General features: G+C 36.0%; 3 protein-coding genes across 4 annotated transcripts; 2 read left to right on the forward strand and 1 right to left on the reverse strand.

Moving 5' to 3' along the window:
• Positions 1-58: 58 nt before the first annotated feature.
• On the forward strand, positions 59-3,249 carry LOC140827858 (uncharacterized). 2 transcript variants are annotated; one of them, XM_073190818.1, is made up of 8 exons: positions 59-287; positions 701-1,396; positions 1,487-1,855; positions 1,949-2,007; positions 2,205-2,307; positions 2,396-2,437; positions 2,571-2,681; positions 2,896-3,249. In XM_073190818.1, exons 1-8 carry the CDS (start codon positions 219-221, stop codon positions 3,025-3,027), a joined length of 1,581 nt encoding a protein of 526 aa, XP_073046919.1. In that variant the 5' UTR covers positions 59-218; the 3' UTR covers positions 3,028-3,249. The 2 variants fall into 2 exon arrangements, with proteins under 2 accessions (XP_073046919.1, XP_073046866.1); XM_073190765.1 differs by having other exon boundaries at positions 60-287; positions 2,396-2,461.
• Positions 3,250-4,960: 1,711 nt separating this feature from the next.
• On the forward strand, positions 4,961-8,411 carry LOC140827778 (putative disease resistance RPP13-like protein 1). Its single transcript, XM_073190649.1, is given in 3 exon segments — positions 4,961-6,471; positions 6,473-7,962; positions 8,061-8,411. Coding segments are annotated over 2 exon segments (2,733 nt in total). The 5' UTR covers positions 4,961-5,184; the 3' UTR covers positions 7,919-7,962; positions 8,061-8,411.
• A 1,690-nt stretch (positions 8,412-10,101) lies between these two features.
• Positions 10,102-16,301, reverse strand: LOC140827932 (putative disease resistance protein At3g14460). Its single transcript, XM_073190925.1, has 3 exons — positions 14,791-16,301; positions 12,526-14,340; positions 10,102-10,315 (listed from the first exon to the last, which is right to left on the reverse strand). Exons 1-2 carry the CDS (start codon positions 16,261-16,263, stop codon positions 12,577-12,579), a joined length of 3,237 nt encoding a protein of 1,078 aa, XP_073047026.1. The 5' UTR covers positions 16,264-16,301; the 3' UTR covers positions 10,102-10,315; positions 12,526-12,576.
• Positions 16,302-20,796: the final 4,495 nt, after the last annotated feature.

Here is a 20,796-nt window from a genome sequence, read left to right on the forward strand (position 1 = left end):
TATTAAACTGCTTCTACGTGTGTGTGCGATCTACTTTATTTCTATTAATTTAACGTTCGCCTTTTCCCTTTGAATTTCAAATTTAAGTCCCTGAACACAGATTTATGCCTTAAGTAATACGATAAAGATTAGATTTTGTTTTCCTGGGATATATTTTTTTCATTACATTCTTCTTACCGTTGGCGAGGTTGTCTCTTCTCGTTCTGCAATACCTCAGAATGGGAGATTCAGCTTGTCTCATGCATGGCTTCTCTTATGCCTCTGCCGTACCCAACGAATCCAAGCAGGTAACGGGAAGAAACTAAACTTGCTTTCTTTTTCAAACTTTATGTAAGAGTTGAAGCACCAAAAGGCGATTACTGAGATTTATCCACCAAAAGCATGGAATGGCTTTGACGGGTTTTTGGCAAATGAAACTTGCATCAAAGATTTTCCATTAAGTTTTTTGTATTATTCAAGATTTATTGTACTTTTATGGTTTTTTTTGGTGGTGTTGGAGCTAATGAATGATGCTTTACTGATTGTTATTTGAACTGCTACCTGATTCTTGGAATTCAACTCGAAAAATGATCTGTATTTCCTTTTTTTATTGTTGCTAATGTGTTCTTGCATAATTTTTAACTGACCCTTTTCCCAGGAAAAAAGGAATCCGGGAAAAGATGGGGGGCGATTTTAATAGTGAAAGGGTTTGATTTTGCAGGGGAACCCCGTACATGCTTTGGGGGAATCAGTATCGTTTGGAAGATTTATGACCGAGTCCTTATCTTGGGAGAGATGGTCAACCTTTTCACAAAAGAAATACGTGGAGGAGGCAGAGAGATACGCGCAGCCGGGATCTGTGGCTCAGAAGAAAGCTTTCTTTGAGGCTCATTACAAGAGAATTGCTTCCCAAAAGGCTGCAGCTTTGCTCGAGCAAGAAAATGCTGCAAAAAATGCCACTGTTGCAGAAGAATCTGAAGTTGGATACATGGATGATAATGATGACGATAAGACAAGATTGGTCTCGAATTCTAATTTCGAGGTCGAGGATAAATCGGTGGAGGCCAAGATTCAGAATTCTAACAAAGATGATGAGGTGAACTGTAATGGGCAGAGTGTAGTTGTGGAAGGCAGGGTTTTTGCAACGGTGGAGAATGAGGCCAAATGGGACTGCCCCATGAGAAGAAATTCAAGTAACAAATTTGATAATTTTGAAAATCATGATAATAATTCTGCGTCGGACGGTAGTGGAACTTCAGAGATGGAGAGACTTCTACTAAATCGTGGAAATTCTGTTCAAGTAGAAAATGAGTCCCCTGTGCAGAGAAATTCAAGTCAAACTAATCTTGGAAGTCAAGACACCATTTCTGGGTCAGAGAGTGGTGGGACTCCACAGGTGGAGAGACCATTACTAAAGGTGAAAATTGTGTACTCCATATTTCCTTTTCCTCTATTGCCCATTGTTTAAAATTTGTTTTTCGAATTTGAGTGTCTTGTGTAAATGCAGCAAAATTCTGTTGCTAGTGAGGATAACCCATCGGTGACTAGCAAGAAAAGTTCGGGTCCTTCTTTGTTAAAGTCATCCATTCAGCGTAAGACGTGGACGGCTCCGTCCACGCCAGCTAAACCGGTCACTCCTCATCTCAAGAAAGAAAATAGCAGCGTCATTCGAAGCACAAGGAAGTCCAACTTGGATACAATCGACAGAAGGAGAGCTTCCCCGAAGTCTCTACGTTCGATTATCAACTTACTGCCTACTAAAGAGCCTGATAAAGAGCCAAGTTCTGCCTCCAAGAAGGCTGAGAGTTCAAGGATTGGTCTCAGTTCATTGCGAGTGCCTAAAGATTGCGCTACTCCTTTAAGGACTCCACTTGTGGTGATTCTATGTTTCCTGTGGCTTTGAGCCCAAGATTTCGTGTGTGAAATGGTGTTAGTGTGGACTAAGGTTAATTCAGTTCTTGATTTGCAGGGAGCGACAAAGGGAGTGTCCAAGTATCCTAAAGCAACGCCTCGTTTGGAGAGCAGAAGGTTCCTACTTTAAACTTTTTCTTGACCAATTTGGATGCATCGTAAATAACGAAAAATGTATAACCATTGATCGATAATGGCCATCGCAATATGATATATGTGTTGAAGCATGATGTGATAGGCCTGTTTGTGCATATTTCCACTGCTTTAGAATGCTTGGATTTGGATTTTCTCACAAGTGCGTGCTTATGTATCAGTTTTACGAAGTCATTGACTGCATGCCGAAACAAATTACAGTCTCCCACTATAACCACCCCTTTTGTTCTGAGAACAGAAGAAAGAGCTGCAAAAAGAAAACAGGTCATACACTCTATGCCCAATTCCAATTTAAATGTGTTTGAATTTAGTGCGTTGATCCGTGCCTCGTGTCTTTTCTCAACAATTTCAGAAACTCGAGGAAACATTTAACGCAAACAAGGATGTACACAAGGTGCTGGTGCAGAAGACATTGAGGGTTATGCATTGATTCAGAACTCTCTTTTCTTCTCTCTCAAACTTGGTTTGTATTTTTCAACATGCACACTTTGAAGGAAAAAATAAAAAGAACATCTCTCGTTTTGCAGGAGAAGGCGGAGAACGAATTCAGAAAATTTAGTCGTAGCTTCTGTTTCAAAGCTCGGCCCTTGCCTGACTTCTACAATGAACGTGAAACCCCGAAAAATCAAATGAAAATAGTATATGCTTTCATCCCTCTCCTACTTATATATTCTGCAAAGTAATCCATCATTTCTTGCATGTAATACGGAGACAGCCATCCATTTATTCCCCAAAAGTGCAATCTTATGTTCCTCATTCACCAAGAATAAATCCAAGAAACAGCGGTCTCCTCCTAATCTTACACATTTTTTTGAAATCCCCCACTCAAAAAGATTCTGTGTTCTTATGCAGACTCCAGCAGCTGCACAACCTCAGACATCATCACTGCTAGGAAAAAGCATCGCGAGTAAGAAACATGGCAACATCTCAATGCCAACTCCGGCTCCAACATCTTTGTCCATGAAAGCTCCAAAAATAAGATGAATTCTTTCTAATAATTCATCACCTGAAAGGATGAGCCATGAGAACAAGTCCCCTAACATCCAGCTATTATTATAAGAGCATATAGTTGTGTAATATTTTAAATTGCATTCTGGTTGTGATGATTGAGCGTTTTTGTTTATTTCATCGGCCATCATCGGTGTTGGGTGTAGATTCATTCAGGTAACCAATCTGCTGGAAATTATTTAATTTCCTTTCTTTTTTTTTTCTTTTTTTCCTTTTTATGTCAAAATTTGTGATATAATGAAAATAATAATATTGTTTGATCATATTTTTTACATCCAACTTACTCCTAGAGATTTTGTGAAAACGAGCAATCAAAATTATATATGCTTTCGGTGGGTTAGTCTTTTTATTCAGATAAATTTTATTACTTGATTTGACAATCGAGTTAAATTATTAATAATCAATCAACATACAGTTAAAAATGAAAAATCAAATACAAAAACGATCAAATATCGTCGATCAAACGAAACCCACCTCGCAGAAGCCCATTCCATCATCAACCTCAAGAAGTAGAGTAGAGGGACAAGATGTTCTTGTAGTTCCACCTTTATCTAATCATCATCTGACACAAATTCATCGTGCTTCCAATGCTAAACTTGATTGTGCTTTTGCGTTACTACACCATCTTTCTTCCAATTTTCAAGGTAAATATCACTTTTGCTAACTTTTAATATACTGTGGATTTTATTTAATTTTTATGTTTTTTTAATATATATTATAGATAATTAAGTTTATATCAGAATCAATCATTTATGAATTAATATTAATGATTAATAATTTAAGAGAAATAAAATTTTAACATAGTACAACTCAAATAAATATATATAGTAAAAAAACATATATAAATAAAATAATATGTAATATTCAGTTAAAAAATTTTATATATAAAATTGTAAAATATAACAAATGATAATAAACTATCAATATAATTCATATTTATTATAAGGATTATATTGATTAAATTTTTTTTAAAGATTATATCATAAATTTAGAGGAAAAAAAAAGAATGTGTATTAATGTCCAAATATATTTAAGATGGACAATGAATCACAAAAATTGACTAAGAAATGTAAATAAATATTTTTTTTACATAAAATTTAGAAAATAAAGAAGAATGTGAATTAATGTCCAAATCTATCTAAGATGGACAATGAATCACAAAAAAATCCTTAAAAAGACATATTAGTTTAATTTGCTAACTTAAATGAACAAGAAAAAGTAAATAAATAAATTTTTTACATTAAATTTAGAAAATAAAGAAGAATGTGAATTAATGTCCAAATCTATCTAAGATGGATAATGAATAAAAAAAAAAAACCCCCTTAAAAAGACATATTAGTTTAATTTGCTAGCTTAAATGAACAAGGAGATGTAAAAAAATAATTTTTATGGCAACAAATTTAAGAAATAAAGAGGAATGCGTATTAATGTTCAAATTCATTTAAGATGGATAATTAATTACAAAAAAAACCTTAAGATAACCTAATAATTTAATTGGCCAACTTAAATTAACAAGGACATATAAAGAGAAAACAAAGAAGAATGTGAATTAATGTTCAAATATATCTAAGATGGATAATGAATCACAAAAAAAAAATCCTTAAAAAGACATATTAGTTTAATTTGCTAACTTAAATGAACAAGTTGATGTAAAAAAATAATTTTTTTGGCAAAAAATTTAAGAAATAAAGAGGAATGTGTATTAATGTTCAAATTTATTTAAGATGGACAATTAATTACAAAAAAAACCTTTAAAATAGCCTAATAATTTAATTGGTCAACTTAAATTAACTAACAAGGACATATAAGGAAATTCATGATGTGATATATTTATTTGTACGTTAGATTAGTTAAATAAATAAAAAATTTTCTAATTTCAATAGTACCATCCGTAAAACTCCCTCCATAAGCAAAGCTCTTCATCGGCAACTCCATTGTGGAAAACTCCCTTCTGCAACTTCATTTTTTGGCCAAGAAAATTAAAGATATGGCTGAGAGATGGTGAAGAAAGATTTCTAATTTCAAAAGTACCTACACCGTGGGAAAAACTTCCTCCACCGGCAATACTCCCTTCATCGGGAACTCCATCCCTTCACGCCAAAACTTCATTTTTTGATCAAGAATATTAAAGATATGGCTGCTGAGATATTAACGGGTTTCAGAAGTGGGTTTGGGTCGTCTCCATTTCCGTTCGCATTGGAGAGGTTGGCTTCATTCGGGTCGTATGCTTGGAATGAAATAAAACTGATACTGGGTGTTGAGGATGAGCTCCGAAAGTTACAGAGAACGATGTTGATGGTTCAAGATTTGATGGATAGTGTGGAGTGTAGTCCGTTGAGGTCTACGAGAGGAAGCATAGCTTGGAGAGCATGGTTTGAAGATATCAAGAAACTTTCTTACGATGCCGATGCTCTTCTCGATGACATCTCGTTGCATCTCTCCACCATCGGCTCTGTGGGAACTGCTAATAGAGATGAGGTTCGCAAAATTGTTCTTTCATCTCATAATTTGACACTAGCTCATGACATAAATATATTGCAAAACAAGTTGGAACTTCTTGCTAAAGAAATGGAGAGACTACTGATGATTGAAAGCATGAAAAATAGTTTCAGCATTGTGTCACCTATTCATAACTATATATACACTAGTTCACTGATAGATGAAAAAAATGTTTTTGGGAGGGACACTGAAAAACTAGATTGTGTTATGAATTTGCTCAAAAATGAACCAGAAATGGGTAACTTTTCGGTAATGTCGTTAAAGGGGATGGCTGGAATCGGTAAGACAACCCTTGCGAGGTTGGTTTACCATGATGATTTGGTAAACTCGAGTTTTGAGAAGAAGATGTGGGTAACTGTTTCGATGAACTTTGATTTGATCAAGATCACAAAATATACGATAGAAGCTTTGACTGGGAATAGTTGCAGTTTATCCGACTTGAATTCGGTTCAGGTCCTCCTTCAAGAGTCAATTAGGGGGTTCAAATTTTTGCTGGTGTTAGACGATTGTTGGAGTGAAAATAATGATGATTGGGAAGAATTTTTCCTTCCTTTAAGATATGGTGATGAAGGAAGTAAAATAATTGTGACGACAAGAAGTGCCAGAGTTTCGTTAGTTGTTAGATCCTATGAAACATATTGTCTCAAACATTTATCTGATGATGACTGTTGGGGTTTGATGAAACAGAGAATGTTCTTCCCTGTGGAGGAAGAAGAGAACTTGAGATCTCTTGGCAAAGAGATTGCGAAAAAATGCAAAGGTTTACCTTTGGCAGCCAAGACATTGGGAAGTTTGTTGTCAAATTCAGGATATAGAGAAGACGAGTGGCTTTATATATTGAACAGTAAGCTGTGGAACTTGTCAAAAGATAAAGATAACCTATTCCCTGCTTTGATGCTTAGTTTTCTCCATCTTCCGCCGGGCGCTGCAGAAATGTTTTGCATATTGTTCTCTTTTCCCCAAAAATCACGAGTTTGAAGTTGAGGAACTCGTTCTTTTGTGGATGGCAGAGGGGTTCATCCGACCCATAGAAGGAAGGAGACTGGAAGACATAGGAAGCAAGTATTTCGATGACCTTTATTTGAGGTCGTTTTTCGAACAAGCTACAAATTCAAGGAATGAGATTATATACAAAATGCATGATCTCATCCATGACATGTCACAAATGGTTTCTAGTGATATATGCTTCCAGGTCAATGACATGTGGGATGAATACCCTTTATTTGGAAATACTTGTCACTTATCGATGTTTCGAGATAGTGTGCATCCGATACATCTGAAGGCCTCGGAGAAAAATGAAAGGTTGAGGACATTTTTGATGATTAATAAGAATGATGCTGATGGGGGACAGCTGGATAATTATTTTTTCTCACATTTGCGATCTTTGCGGGTGTTGGATCTGACTCGAATTGGCCTTAGTGAACTCAAAATTTGTTTCAAGCCCTTGAAATTTCTTCGTTATCTCAATCTCTCAGGAAACAAGATTTCAAAACTACCAGACTCCACATGTGGTCTTCTGGCTTTACAAACACTGAAACTTAAAAATTGCACTCGAATTAAAGCATTGCCAACAAACACAGAAAATCTCTCCAAATTACGACATCTGGATTTGGATATAAAAGAACAATTTGCCCACATGCCACCAAATTTTGGAAGGTTAACTGAACTTCAAGCTCTTTCTGCATTCATCGTCGGGGGCAAAAAAGAAAATGGTATCGCACAAATAAGTAATATGAATTCGCTGAGGGGATCACTCTGCATTAAAAACATCGATCGTGTCACAGATGTTGCAGAGGCAGTTGTGGCCAATCTACACGAGAAGCTGTTCTTGGACAATCTTGAGCCACAATGGGAGAATTTGATAGATGTTTCTCAGGGTTCTCTACGACAGGCACAAAATCTACAGGGTTCGGTTCTTGCAAATCTCCAGCCTCATCAAAATTTGAAAGAATTGGTCATTAAGAAGTACTGTGGAAGATTCTATCCACCTTGGCTCTGTGAACCAAGTCGCAAAATTACGCGCATTAACTTGGAAGGGCTCAAGTATTGTGATAGTCTTCCACCTCTTGGACAGCTTCCTTCCCTAAAGTTTTTTCATATATCGGGTCTGCCTGTTTTGGAGTTGATTGATGAGAACTTTTATGGTGCGAGCAATACTGCGAAGTTCCCATCATTGGAATCTTTCGAAATAGAAAACATGGATAAATTGATCAACTGGGAATTCACAAATACAGTTGATGTCATGCCTTGCCTTCAAACTTTCAGAATTCATCGTTGCCCAAGTTTAACAAGTGTGCCAATAAACTTGAGATCCCATCCGAATTCGAATATCAGCGAGTGCCCAAACCTAGTGACGGTGCTTCCATAAAGAGTAGTGAATTCTTGGTTCATCACATTCAGTTTTATGTTCAGGTACAACATGTTTAATTCAAGTGGCATGCCTATTAAAACAAAATTGAAGTTGGCTAACCAGTAACGTAACCATGGTGTTGGTTTTGTCAATTGTACAGGGGAGATTACAGATTATTGAAGCAGCTTGAAAGTAGACGCAGTGGTAAAACGCTTCAACTAAAATCTCTCATTCCATTTATTGTTGTCTATGTTGGTCCAGATAGCAGGTCAATGGAGTGTAAGATTTCGGGGAATGATTTTAAGTTTGAATTGTGAAACATAAGGATGTCTTAGTCACGAACAAATCTTTAAAATGAAAATACATTTCTCATAGATTTGCTGACATGTGACTATATTTTTCTTATCTGTACTTCCCCCACCCAAAAGACTTGACTTTGACTTAGCGATGGAACTATATATTTAATTAAATACTTACATATTTATATGTTTTTTGACTTTGGCTTAGCGGTGAAACTATATATATTTAATTAATACTTAACCATTGATCGATAAGGGCCATCGCAATACACAGGACAATATCATCTGTTATCACTCTGCCTCTAGATGCAAAACAAGCGGCCCAAAATGTCTTCAGTGTAAGTTTAAAAAACTGGTGTATATGATATATGTGTTGAAGCATGATGATAGGCGGCCTGTTTGTGCATATTTCCACTGCTTTAGGATGCTTGGATTTGGATTTTCTAACAAGTGCGTGCTGCTTTTGTATCAGTTGTACGAAGTCATTGACTGCATGCCGAAACAAATTACAGTCTCCGACTATAACCACCCCTTTTGTCCTGAGAACAGAAGAAAGAGCTGCAAAAAGAAAACAGGCCAGTCATAATACACTCTATCTCCAATTCCAATTTATGAGCATAGGCAATTCCAAAAAGAAAACACCAGTGTGGAGAAAGGAAAAAGTCTTGCAGAATCAGAGGGGTTGTTTTTCATGGAAACATAGGCATTGAACTCCATTAAGCTTTTGAGATTGTTGTTCATGAGATTTATGATAACGTCTGCGGTAAAGATGTCACCATTCTAAAACTATGTCATACATCTATTGTCTTTTGGTTGATTTTTATTTACAAAATGTCAATTTTTATTTATTTAACGCTTTTTTTTCATTTTACCATTTAATTTTTTCTTTCTTTTTTGTTTTGTTTTTAGTTACAAATACGCTATGTTTAATCTCATATACAGTAAACTGAAATACTCTGCTATATTGGAAAAAGTCATCATAGAGTTGATAATATAATGTCATGACAAGACAATAAGGTAGTTCTTATAAAAGTCCACCTTTAAGTAGGGGGGTTATTAATATTTTTGTACAACGAAAATTCGACAAATTTAAAATCCAAGAATTTTGAGGAGAAGTGAAATAGATTTTTGTATGAATTTTAATGATCATAAAATTGTGTCAAAATTCCAAGATGTGATTTGGTTCTAATTCAAACTTTTTAACATGCGAGAAATTATCAAGAGTTTTTATTTATTGGAAGTTGATCCAAGTAAGGGTAATGAATTCTTTGTTAAAAAGAATAAGCAGAAAATTTCATCTTATAGCTGATGTGAGAAGAAAAACCTTCAATATGAAGAGTCCAAGGATGTTTGTTCTTGTGAGCGATAGAAATAAAAACTCCGTTTTTAAAGTAGCATCCATATCATGTACGGATAGTTGATATTTTAAATAAAACATGGATATGATAAATGTTATAATATTGACCGTAAAATAGTTTAATGTAAACATCGAAACAATGTAGCAGGAGTGAGTCTCATGTAAGACCGTCTCATGGATCTTAATCTGTGAGACGGGTCAACCCTACCCATATTCACAATAAAAAGTAATACTCTTAGCATAAAAAGTAATACTTTTTCATGGATAATCCAAATAAGAGATCCGTCTCACAAATACGACCCGTGAGACCGTCTCACATAAGTTTTGTCATGTAGCAGCCCCTCTTAAATCAATAAAATGAAACCAGGATTTTAGCATTTAATGTTTTGTTTTAGAGCATCGATTATATTCTAATCTAACTATTGAAATATCGAAAATAATCCTTTACCAATTTTCATTTCGCACGTGTTTTTTAAACTAAAAAAAAAGAATCATTTACTTTCCCTGCAAAAAATGCAATGCGAGCCTTAAATTCGCAAGAAAGTATTAATAGGAAATCAAGAAATGGAATGAATCCCAGGTCAAACTTGGGTCCAGACATGGTATTTCCCATACAATGTTATGTCTGATAATAAATTCGGAGAACACAGTGGAACAGCTGATTACTACAAGCAAAATTGCAAATAAGTTGGAATCAATTGCTTCCAAATATGGCTTGAGACCCATCTCTTTCTCCTTTTTGCATTTCGTTTCATGAACCTGGCACATAACCATACAACTTTAGATAGACTACAAGTACATCAATGACCTACTATAAAAACCAGCCACCAGACGAGGGACAGAATATTAAATAAAACAAAACATACAAACCAGGGGAAGAAGAAGAAAAAGAAGAAGAAGAAGAAGAAGACAACCGTTATTAAAAAAGTAGCATCATATAACTAATCGTAAAAATATTATTTTAGATGAGAAAAAAGCAAAGCAGAACAAGAGGACATAAAGAAGCAAACTGATGAAACACAAAAACCCACAAACATTAGTGAAGGCACATAACCATAAAGCTTTAGATAGACTACTGGTAAACCAGCCATCAGACCAATAATTACAATACCCAGGGACATATACAAACCAAAAAAATAATAGGAAATCTGTTATTAAAAAAGTAGCAACGTATAACTTATCACAAGAATGTTATCTTACACAAGAAAAAGCAAAGCAGAACAAACTCCACAAACAGAGGAAATGAAGAAGCAAACAAACAAAGAAATAAAGAGGGAATCAAAGAGGAGGAGACTAATGCAATCAAGAATAAATGCAACGAACACAAAACCATAAAGTAATACCATTAATGAAGGCACATAGCCATAAAACTTTAGATAGATATAGATTATTGTAATGTCCCAAAATTTCTATAAGCAGATTTCTTTGGTTTAAGTATTAAGAAATCATACAGACTTTAACCAAAAATCGAGAAAGTCATTCGAGATTATTCGAGAGACGGTTTTTGGGAAAAGAAATGTTAACTTTCAGTTAAAGGACATTTTATTTTATAACCTAAATTAAGGGTTAAAATATTTAGTAGTGAAATTTTAGCTTGGGAATTCATATCTATACTAATAATAAAACAAGAGGCCCTAATATAACTAACTTTTGGTGAAGTCTTTTCCTAATCTCAGAATCGCCCTTCGCACATTTTCACTTTAATACTTACAATTTGTTCTTAAATTTGACATTAAAAAAAGGAAAAAAAAAATCATTATCAAAATTTTTAAGAACAAATTATGCACAATACATGATATTCATATGATTATGTTACACACACAAAGTGTGTGCATAGTGGCTAGCATAAATTTGTTAAGTTACTCTATAAAATGAAATAACTCGGTTATAATAATTACATTTAACGATCAGACTAACTTTTTGCGCGTAATAGTCTGACATTCAAATAGTGCTATTTAATCGCCTAACCAAAAAATGGCTTAAATTTATATAATTAGGAAATTAGTATAGTGAATTATAAGAAAATGATTTCATAATTCTTAATTAATCGTAGTCAATTACTGCGATTAAAATAAGAGGCGAGAGGACTAATGAACTTCTCTTCAGCTTTCCAGTGAGCTTGAGCTGCTATTATGAATTCTGGGAAAGAAATTGATGCCCAAAGTTCTAATTTCTCAGCCCAAAATAAGAATTAGATTCGCCCATGGGATTTGTTAAAACGGAATTGCTACAGCCTATGCCGAGCTATCTTCCAAGTTCCAACGATCAGTGATTATATTGATTATTCTTATAAAATTAAATATTCTTTAAGTTTATTTTAAGTAGATAATTTAACATTATTAAAAGAATTTTAAAATATATCAACTAAATTGTTTGCTTCAAATCTGAGATGGGGAGAACATATTCCAATGATAAGCACAATTCCACATCTCAAATAATTTTTTCTCCAAAACATACAATGAAATATTGAGAAAATTCGTACAATAGAAATTCAATGCTGGAAATAAGACATGTCACTCGACTAATTTAAGTCCAACTGAAACTACAAAAGCTATGACAATGAAGTTCAAATGGTTCTGCGTCTTTTTCAAGAATCCCAACAATCTGTACGATTCACAAAACCAAACACCACTGTTAATCAAACTAAAGTATTCTAAGATTTCTCTTAACCAGACGTCCAGACCACGAGGCAGGCAATACAGAATCAGGCACACAATTTATTCTGTTGACTACTTTCTAAACTGCAAGTAATGATTCCCTAATTGGTGAGTGACATCAAGATTTAGTGCGAATGGTTCACGTCGAGTCTATCACTTCACTCTAGCCATTTCTAGATTTGATGCATCTCTTAACCACCATCTTTGATACTTACTTCAGCTAAATGAAAGCACATTACTGAGAATCATTAAAAAAAGCCAACATAATTTGAGAGACTCAGAAAGTAAAGGTATGGTGAAATATAAAATTACCTTTGACCACGGAAAAGACCTGAGAGAGATCTGTTCAAAATGCAATCTCAGCTATTTCGTATGGATCTTCACGCCATCGAGATAAACAGCAGGCACATGAGCAATCTTGCACCAATCTTCACCTTCATCTTTGCTGCATCGTCCTTCTAATTTGGGACAATCTTCGATCATTAATGTTTCAAGGGTGGATGGAAATCCACCATCAGGCAAACATGAGAGTTCAGGACAATTGCATAATTGCATACAATTAAGAGAGTTCAAATGTGACAGAAAAGGAAGGCACTTGAATTTCTGACACGATTCGATACTGAGATCCAAGAGACGGGGAAAATCGCCGATTCTTATTTCTGTCCATTTTTCCAATTTCGGCATTCCATAAAATGACAGTTTCTCGAGCATAGGAAATGAGGGTTGATTCTTATCAATTTGTTCCCCACAAAAGAGGTTGTTGATTTCTAGCACCTCATTCATTCCAACAACACTGAGAAACTTTAGAGATGGCAATTGTCCAAGAGATGGAAGGTTGTCACAATATATACACATATAGAGGGTTATACTAACCAATTCATCATAAGACGGCTTGCTTACCCAACTCGGGAATTTTCCACCGCTGTAATAGCATACTTCTATCTCTTGGATGCCCAAAGTTGGTTCAAGGCATGCTAGTATTTCCTCTTCAATTGGATTCTTCTCATATTGAAGATCCACCCACCAAAATTCTATTTTTCTGAGGTCATGTTTGCAGCAAAGAGAAGCATCTGCAGCCTTAGCAGGAGATTTAACATTTTCAAGATTCGAAATTCGAAGTGATCCGCTCAATTTGTTCATGTGTTTCAACTCATTTATGTTATGGCCATCGTCTTGGCCAACCAAAAATGTCCTTAAAGTGCGTAACTCTGACAGATTTCCCATACCTTCTGGCATTGAGTCCAACTGGCCAGCAACATCAAGAATCAAATGGCGCAGGTTAATCAACTCTTTCGTACGATTAGGCAGTCGAGATAGGGACTTACATTTGTCAAGTTTTAAAGTTTGCAGATTGGTCAGATTGCACATTTTCTCAGGCAACGATATAATTGATGTCTCAGACATATCAAGAAATCGCAACGCCTTTGAATTTTCAATAGAACATGGCAAGTGCGACACATCAGTACGACTTATATTTAACATCCTTAATGCCTTAAGCTCCAGAAACAAATCAGAAGGTAAGAAGAATTTAACAATAGAACTGCGGCAACCATGGATTATGAGAGTATGAAGATGGCTCAACTTTTTTATGATCCCAAAATTGATTTGGTCAATAAACTTGAAGGACAAGGACAAATGTTCGAGTTCAGACACATCGACATGGCTACTATCCAATTCTTTCGTAACCCGAGATCCTACGGGATGATTTTGAAGGAATTCATTCATCTCATCACCAACTTTGTATTTGTTTTTATAAAGTCCATCATATTCATACCCAATGCGAGCAACGTATTTAAGCTTCAACAATATATCAAAGCACTGAATGCATGCTTCCTCGACGAATACACTGTTTCCTGCTATCGTTCCCCCTTGAGCAATCCATTGCCAAACTAGAATGTCCTTGGTGAATTCATACGCTGATGGAAATAACGAACAATATCTAATGCAGTCTTTCGTGTATCTGTTGTTAAACAATATGTCCATTGATATTCCTAGATTTTCCTTGCAGTTAATTTCACCTTTTTGACCTTCCAGAACTATCATGGAAACGCCTTCACTATAGCCTCTTGGAAGATCTTCAATACCCCGTTCCGGTGTGGTGCTTCGATTCGAAGTTGAGAGCAAAATCTGTCTCAAAATATTGGGAAAAAAATTGAAACTGAAATCTGTCAGTGTATAAATAAAAATAAAAAATAAAAATTAATAGAATGTAATTTACCACATGATCTTTTGATTAAAAACAATAATGTCCAAACTTTATTCGACAACTCTGCTATAGTCAATGAATACGAGAAAGTCATATTCAAATTGAGAAAGGGAAATATACATAAATAGTGCCTGTTATAGATGCGATCATGTTAAGTAAGTACTGCAATTTTAAAATATCATTATGCATTGATATTTTCTTTATACTTTTGACATATATATCATTATGCATTGATATTTTTCTTTTATACTTTTTGACATATATAGTTGATAGAACAATTTCATCTAACCCCTATAGATCAATGGTTATGCTACTAAAAAAATATTTGATCTCAAAATGATCGAATCAATACTACTGCAATATCATATTACCTGAAGAATATCTGGATTCTTAGCCATGAATAAGTCCTTCAAGATGCTACAAACGCTACACAAGTCAACATCACCCTTTTTATTTGGCTTGCAAATCACCATGAGACTTCTATCAATTAGATCTTTCAGAAACTCCTCAGCCACTTCTTCAGGACTTTTAGAACCAAGTTGATTTACCAGTCCCTCATCAATCCAAAGCGTGATGATTCGGGGGACTGAGAGTTCATAATCTTCTGCCAAGATTATCATGGAACGGATGCATGCTCTCAGATGATCTGGCAAGTACATGTAGATCAAGGAGAAAATCCCCTTCAACTGTTCCTCAGAAGTTGTGGATGACTTCATAGTCCTCGCAATAAGCTGCCAGTCATCTTTAGTCCTGCGAACTTTGGAGAGAAGGCCACCAATCACAAGAATTGCAAGGGGAATTCCTCCACAATTCCCTAACATAATTTCTGCAGCATACTCAAGCTCATGAGGGCAATCTTCGTCCCCAAAAACTTTGATACAAAACAGAGTCCAGCTCATTTTGGGTGTAAGAAGACTCATGTTGTGAATCTTGGAAAACCGGTCTTTAAGATCCATCTCCAACAGCCTAGTCGTTAAAATGATCCGGCTCTTTATATTATCATTAGGAAATGATCTTTTGATGTCATCCCAGACCTGGATATCCCACACATCATCCAATACAATGAAGTACCTCTTACCCTTTAAACTTCTGTAAAGAATATCTGTTAATTGTTCAATGCTCTTGTCATCCAGTTCATCTTCGATAGGTCTCAACGAATCCAGAATACCCTTCATCATTTTGTGCGCATTATTTGTTCGAGAAAATGATACCCAAGCATGAATTTTGAAACTATGATGAATGGCCGGGTTCTCAAACAAATTTCTTGCGAGAGTAGTCTTACCAGTTCCAGTCATCCCAACAATCGTCATGACTTCGAGATGATATGGTGATCCAAGTAGCCAATCTTTAATTTGTAAAAAGTCTTCATGGAATCCAACCATAGAGCTTTCGTGATTCCAATCAAATCCCAGAGAGTCCTCAATAGAATCCAACATTTCCTGTTGCTCCAATTGATCCATAAGTTCAGAGTTCCTATCCAAATCCTCAGTTGTGGAGTTGGGTAACGACATTGGACAAAAATAGTTTATATCCAGCAATTCCATGGTGGATTTCAAAATCGAATCGAATTCTTCCACTATCCCCTGCAACTGCTGTTCAAATTCCACCCCCAGATGATCACGAGATTCCTTTGACAGGTGAACAGAAATAATATCTTCTGCTTGATGGGCCGCCCCGATGATTCGCCGTTTCAATTTCCAGCCGTCTAAGGTTCGTACGAGGCAAGAATCTACCGCAACTTCCATCAAGAAACGAACCTTTTCCTGGAGACAGCAAATTTGTTTCCCAAGACGCTGAATCCTCTTCAATGATGAGACGAGAGAAGCTAGGGCAGCGGAAGCCATCTGTAGTTTTCTCAAACAAAATATGAGAGAGCTTTGTACCTTTAGCCTGAATCCAACAAAAGAAATCAAATAAAATAATAAATAATTTGAACATTTTATCTTCGGAGGAGTATTTAGTAATTTAGTGTTTTTAGTTACCATTAAACAATAAGTATTTTTTATTTTATTCAAACGTGTTTGAACATAAAAATATTTTTGTAAATACCTTGTATCGTATTATCATAAATCATATTTTTATTCTCGATCATTTATGAAATTGTCATATTATAAGTGTGTAAAGTATATAATTGAATGAAAATGAGAAAATATGTTGTGATAATAAAATATTATATTAGTAATTGATTTGTGTTTGAATTTTGAAAGGTGTGATGAACCGCAATAGAGAAATGATACATGTTACGATTTCTAACATAATTATCTGAGTATTATTTCAAATGAAATGAAACCAATTTCATTAAAAACCAATCTCGCGGAAAGAAAAAAGAGAACAAAACTTCCTCTCAAAACTTCCGGTGGAAAGAAATATTATTGCGGGAAAAAATTGAATCGAATTCAAAGTGTACAATTATTTATACTAAACAAAAGAAGATAAAGCGCATTTCAACAAAAACGTGTTTACTAATTTCTTTAACTATCAACACTCCCCTTCAAGATTGGTGTAGGTTGGTGACACCAATCTTGGACAGTAGATAAGAATGTTGCTCACGACTTAAGCCCTTAGTGAAAATATCGGCGAGTTGTTCGGTAGTGGGAATGTATTCTGTCTTGATCACACCGTTCTTGATCTTTTCCCTAATCAAGTGGCAATCAATCTCTATATGTTTGGTACGTTCATGGTATAATGGATTAGCCGCAATGTGTATAGCCGCTTGATTATCACAATACAAGGTTGGCGTCGTGCTCAATGTTATCCCCATATCTGTTAGTAATCCAAGTATACAAGTCAGCTCACAAGTTGTGCTTGCCATTGCTCAATACTCCGCTTCAGCAGACGAACGCGACATCGTACTCTGTTTCTTAGATTTCCAGGAGATCAGAGAGCTTCCCAACTTGACACAATAACCTGTAACCGAGCGACGTGTCATTGGACATGCTGCCCAATCAGAATCACAATAAGCAAGCAATGAGAAAGTGTTATTGGCTGACAGCATAATTCCCAGACTAGGCGCAGACTTTAGATAGCGTAGCATACGTAGAGCTGCATCCATGTGTGATTTCTTTGGCGCATGCATAAATTGACTAAGAACTTGTACAACATAACAAATGTCTGGTCTGGTAATAGTAAAATAAATGAGCCTCCCAACCAATCTTTTATAAACACCAGAGTCAGCTAGTAAGTTATCATCAAGCTCACTGACAGAATCTTGTCGATTGAACTCATCCAGTGCATGACTTGTGAGTTTCTGATGCTGCACAACAGGAGTGTCACAAGTTCTAGCACCTGTAAAACCAGAATCAGCTAATAATTCTAACACATATTTGCGTTGATTTAGGTAAATCCCCTCCTTGGACCGAGCCACTTCAATGCCAAGGAAATAACGCAAGTATCCAAGATCTTTAATATGAATGTGAGAATGTAAAAACTTTTTGAGATCCGAAATGGCTTGTTCATCAGTTCCAGTAACTACAATGTCATCGACATAGACCAGCAATAATGTAATATACAAAGAGTCACGCTTGGTGATAAGGGAATGATCATGAGGCGACTGGACAAAACCTTCCAGGTGCATAACACTAGCAAACTTAGTGTTCCATTGGCGTGAGGCCTGTTTGAGGCCATAAAGGGACTTGAAAAGTCGACAAACACGTTGCTCCCCTTGTGTAGAAAGACCAGGTGGGACCTGCATATACACTTCTTCATCCAAATCTCCTTGGAGAAAGGCATTAGTCACATCCATTTGATAGAGAGGCCAATTCTTTTCTGCCGCAATACTTATCAGACATCTTATAGTGACAATCTTGGCGGTAGGAGAAAAGGTATCATGATAATCGATCCCCTCTTGTTGTGTGTAGCCCTTGGCGACAAGACGTGCTTTAAAGCGATCAACTGTGCCATCAGGTTGTCGTTTAATCTTATAAACCCATCGACAACCAATAGCTCTTTTGCCAATTGGCAATGGCATTAAATCCCAAGTGTGATTTAATTTCAATGCTGCTAGTTCTAAATCCATAGCTGCCTTCCACCTAGGGTCCAAGACAGCCTCATGGTAAGAGTTAGGTTCTCTGTCAGCATAAATGGAAGCCAAGAAAGATTGATAAGGTTTAGAAAATTTAGTATAGGTGAGATATTGAGTGAGGGGATATTTGGAAGTGGCCAGATTACTGTGAGATAATGTAGGACATGAGTAGTCTTTTGTCCAAACAGGAGGCTTAGATACTCGCAAGGATCGTTTCTGAGGCTGAGAATTTGTGGGAATCGCAAGAGGATCAGGAGGTTGAGTTGAAGGATCAACAAAATTAAAAGGCGCAGGAGGTATATCTTCAACGCATTCTGACTGAAGTGAGGCATTATGTGGAGGAAAGATAGGCAAAGATGGATTAGGATTTAGGAGTGGCGAAGGGAAAGATATTTTCATGGAATATTACATCTCTTGACACAAAAAACTTCTTAGCACTGAGACTCATAACTCTATAGCCCTTTTGAGTGTTCGAATAACCCAAGAACACACAAGGATTTGCTCGAGCAGAGAATTTGTCCTTGATAGTCAGTGAAGTTGCATAGCACAAGCACCCAAAGACACGAAGATGATCAAAGGAAGGAGGTTTATGAAACAACATTTCATATGGTGTCTTGGATTTTATCAGCGGACTAGGAGTACGATTAACAAGATAGCAAGAAGTTAAAACACAATATCCCAAAAATTTTAATGGTAATGAGGACTGAAAATGAAGATCTCGAGCTATATCTAATATGTGTCTATGTTTGTGTTCAACCACTCCAGTTTTGTTGTGGGGTGTAAGGGCAAGAACTTTGATGTAGTATGCCTAAGGAGTTGAACAACAAAGTGCAGGCATTTTTGAAGAAGTCACTCGCATTATCAGTTCGAATGATCTTCACACGGGCAGAGAATTGGGTATGGACCATTTGGAAAAAATCTTGTAAAAGCAGCACAACCTCAACCTTAAAATGCATAAGATAAACCCATGTTGCTCTGGAAAAATCATCCACTATTGTGAGGAAATATCGATCCCCATTATGTGTGGGGGTATGAAAGGGGCCCCAAATGTCAACATGTATCAAATCAAAGCAACAAGATGAGTGAGATGAACTCTTGGGAGGAAACTTAATTCTGGTTTGCTTAGACATTGGACAAACGGAACAATGAGGGAGACTTACAGACTTTGGCATAAAGGGTAACATTTGCATTCTGAGTATAGACATATGTCTCCCAAACGTTTGTGCTAAACAAAATGATCATTAGACACAGTGTTATTACAAACAGAATTAGAAAATGGAACAGAATGTACTAGGCTGGTGCTAGAGCTTGAAAAAGATCTTGTGTCAAGATGGTAAAGTCCTATTGAATTCTTTACCAATCCCCATTAATCTCCCAGTCCTGAGGTCCTGAAATAGGCAAAAATGAGGGTAAAGTGTAACAAAACAATTGTGATCTTTGGTGAATTTGCATATGGAAAGTAGGTTGAAATTAAAATCTGGCATGTGTAAAACGTGGTTAAGGGTGATGCTATCACTGAATAAAACAGAACCTATCCTATTAACACGAGCCTTGGAACCATTTGGTAGTCTCACAGACCTAGGGGAAGTTGCTACAGATTTATAGCTCAGCAACATATCCGAATTTCCAATCATATGCTCATTGGCACCACTGTCAATTATCCAATGCAATGAAAGAGTTGTGTTAGGAGGTGTACCTGCCATATTCACAACTGGTTCGACAGTAGAAGGAGACGTGTGAGTCCCTAGCATCTTTAAGATCTCTGCATACTGAGCAAGGGTGAAAATTGAAGTAGTCGCTGCCTTGAACTCTTCTGGGCTAGGCTGAGTGACAGTGTAGGTTTGTGCCATATCAGTCAAGTTAGCATATGGTTTCTGAGTTCTAGAGGGATCCTTATATGCTCTGCCCATTTGTCCTCATTTTCTGTTGTTATTGGCTTTGTGCAATCTATTATGAGAACCGAAATCTTTTAATAATATATTGAAATAGTTGTAAGGGAAATTTTTGAGATTTTATTACTATATTTTTGGGTACACATATTTTGAGGAGATATATTGGAATGCATTGGAGATTCAATACTAAGTCAAACATACCATGCAATTTAGAAGCAAATCTCCTCACCTAATCCCCATATTTTCGAAATATTGAGGGGCAAGTGATTAAGGAAGGGATCCCACGAAATTGGAAGAAAAATCAGCATCAATGGCAAGGAGATTATGGTCAAATATTGTGAGATTTATGTCAATCTTGAGCATGATTTTTGTGCCTTAATTAACCCCCTCTCCCTCACCTATAAATACCACACTATACCTAGCCATACCTCACACTTAAATTTCGAAAATTCCCCTTGCTGAAA

Source organism: Primulina eburnea, chromosome 1 (assembly GCF_022965805.1).
Source record: "Primulina eburnea isolate SZY01 chromosome 1, ASM2296580v1, whole genome shotgun sequence".
NCBI classification, from domain to species: domain Eukaryota; kingdom Viridiplantae; phylum Streptophyta; class Magnoliopsida; order Lamiales; family Gesneriaceae; genus Primulina; species Primulina eburnea.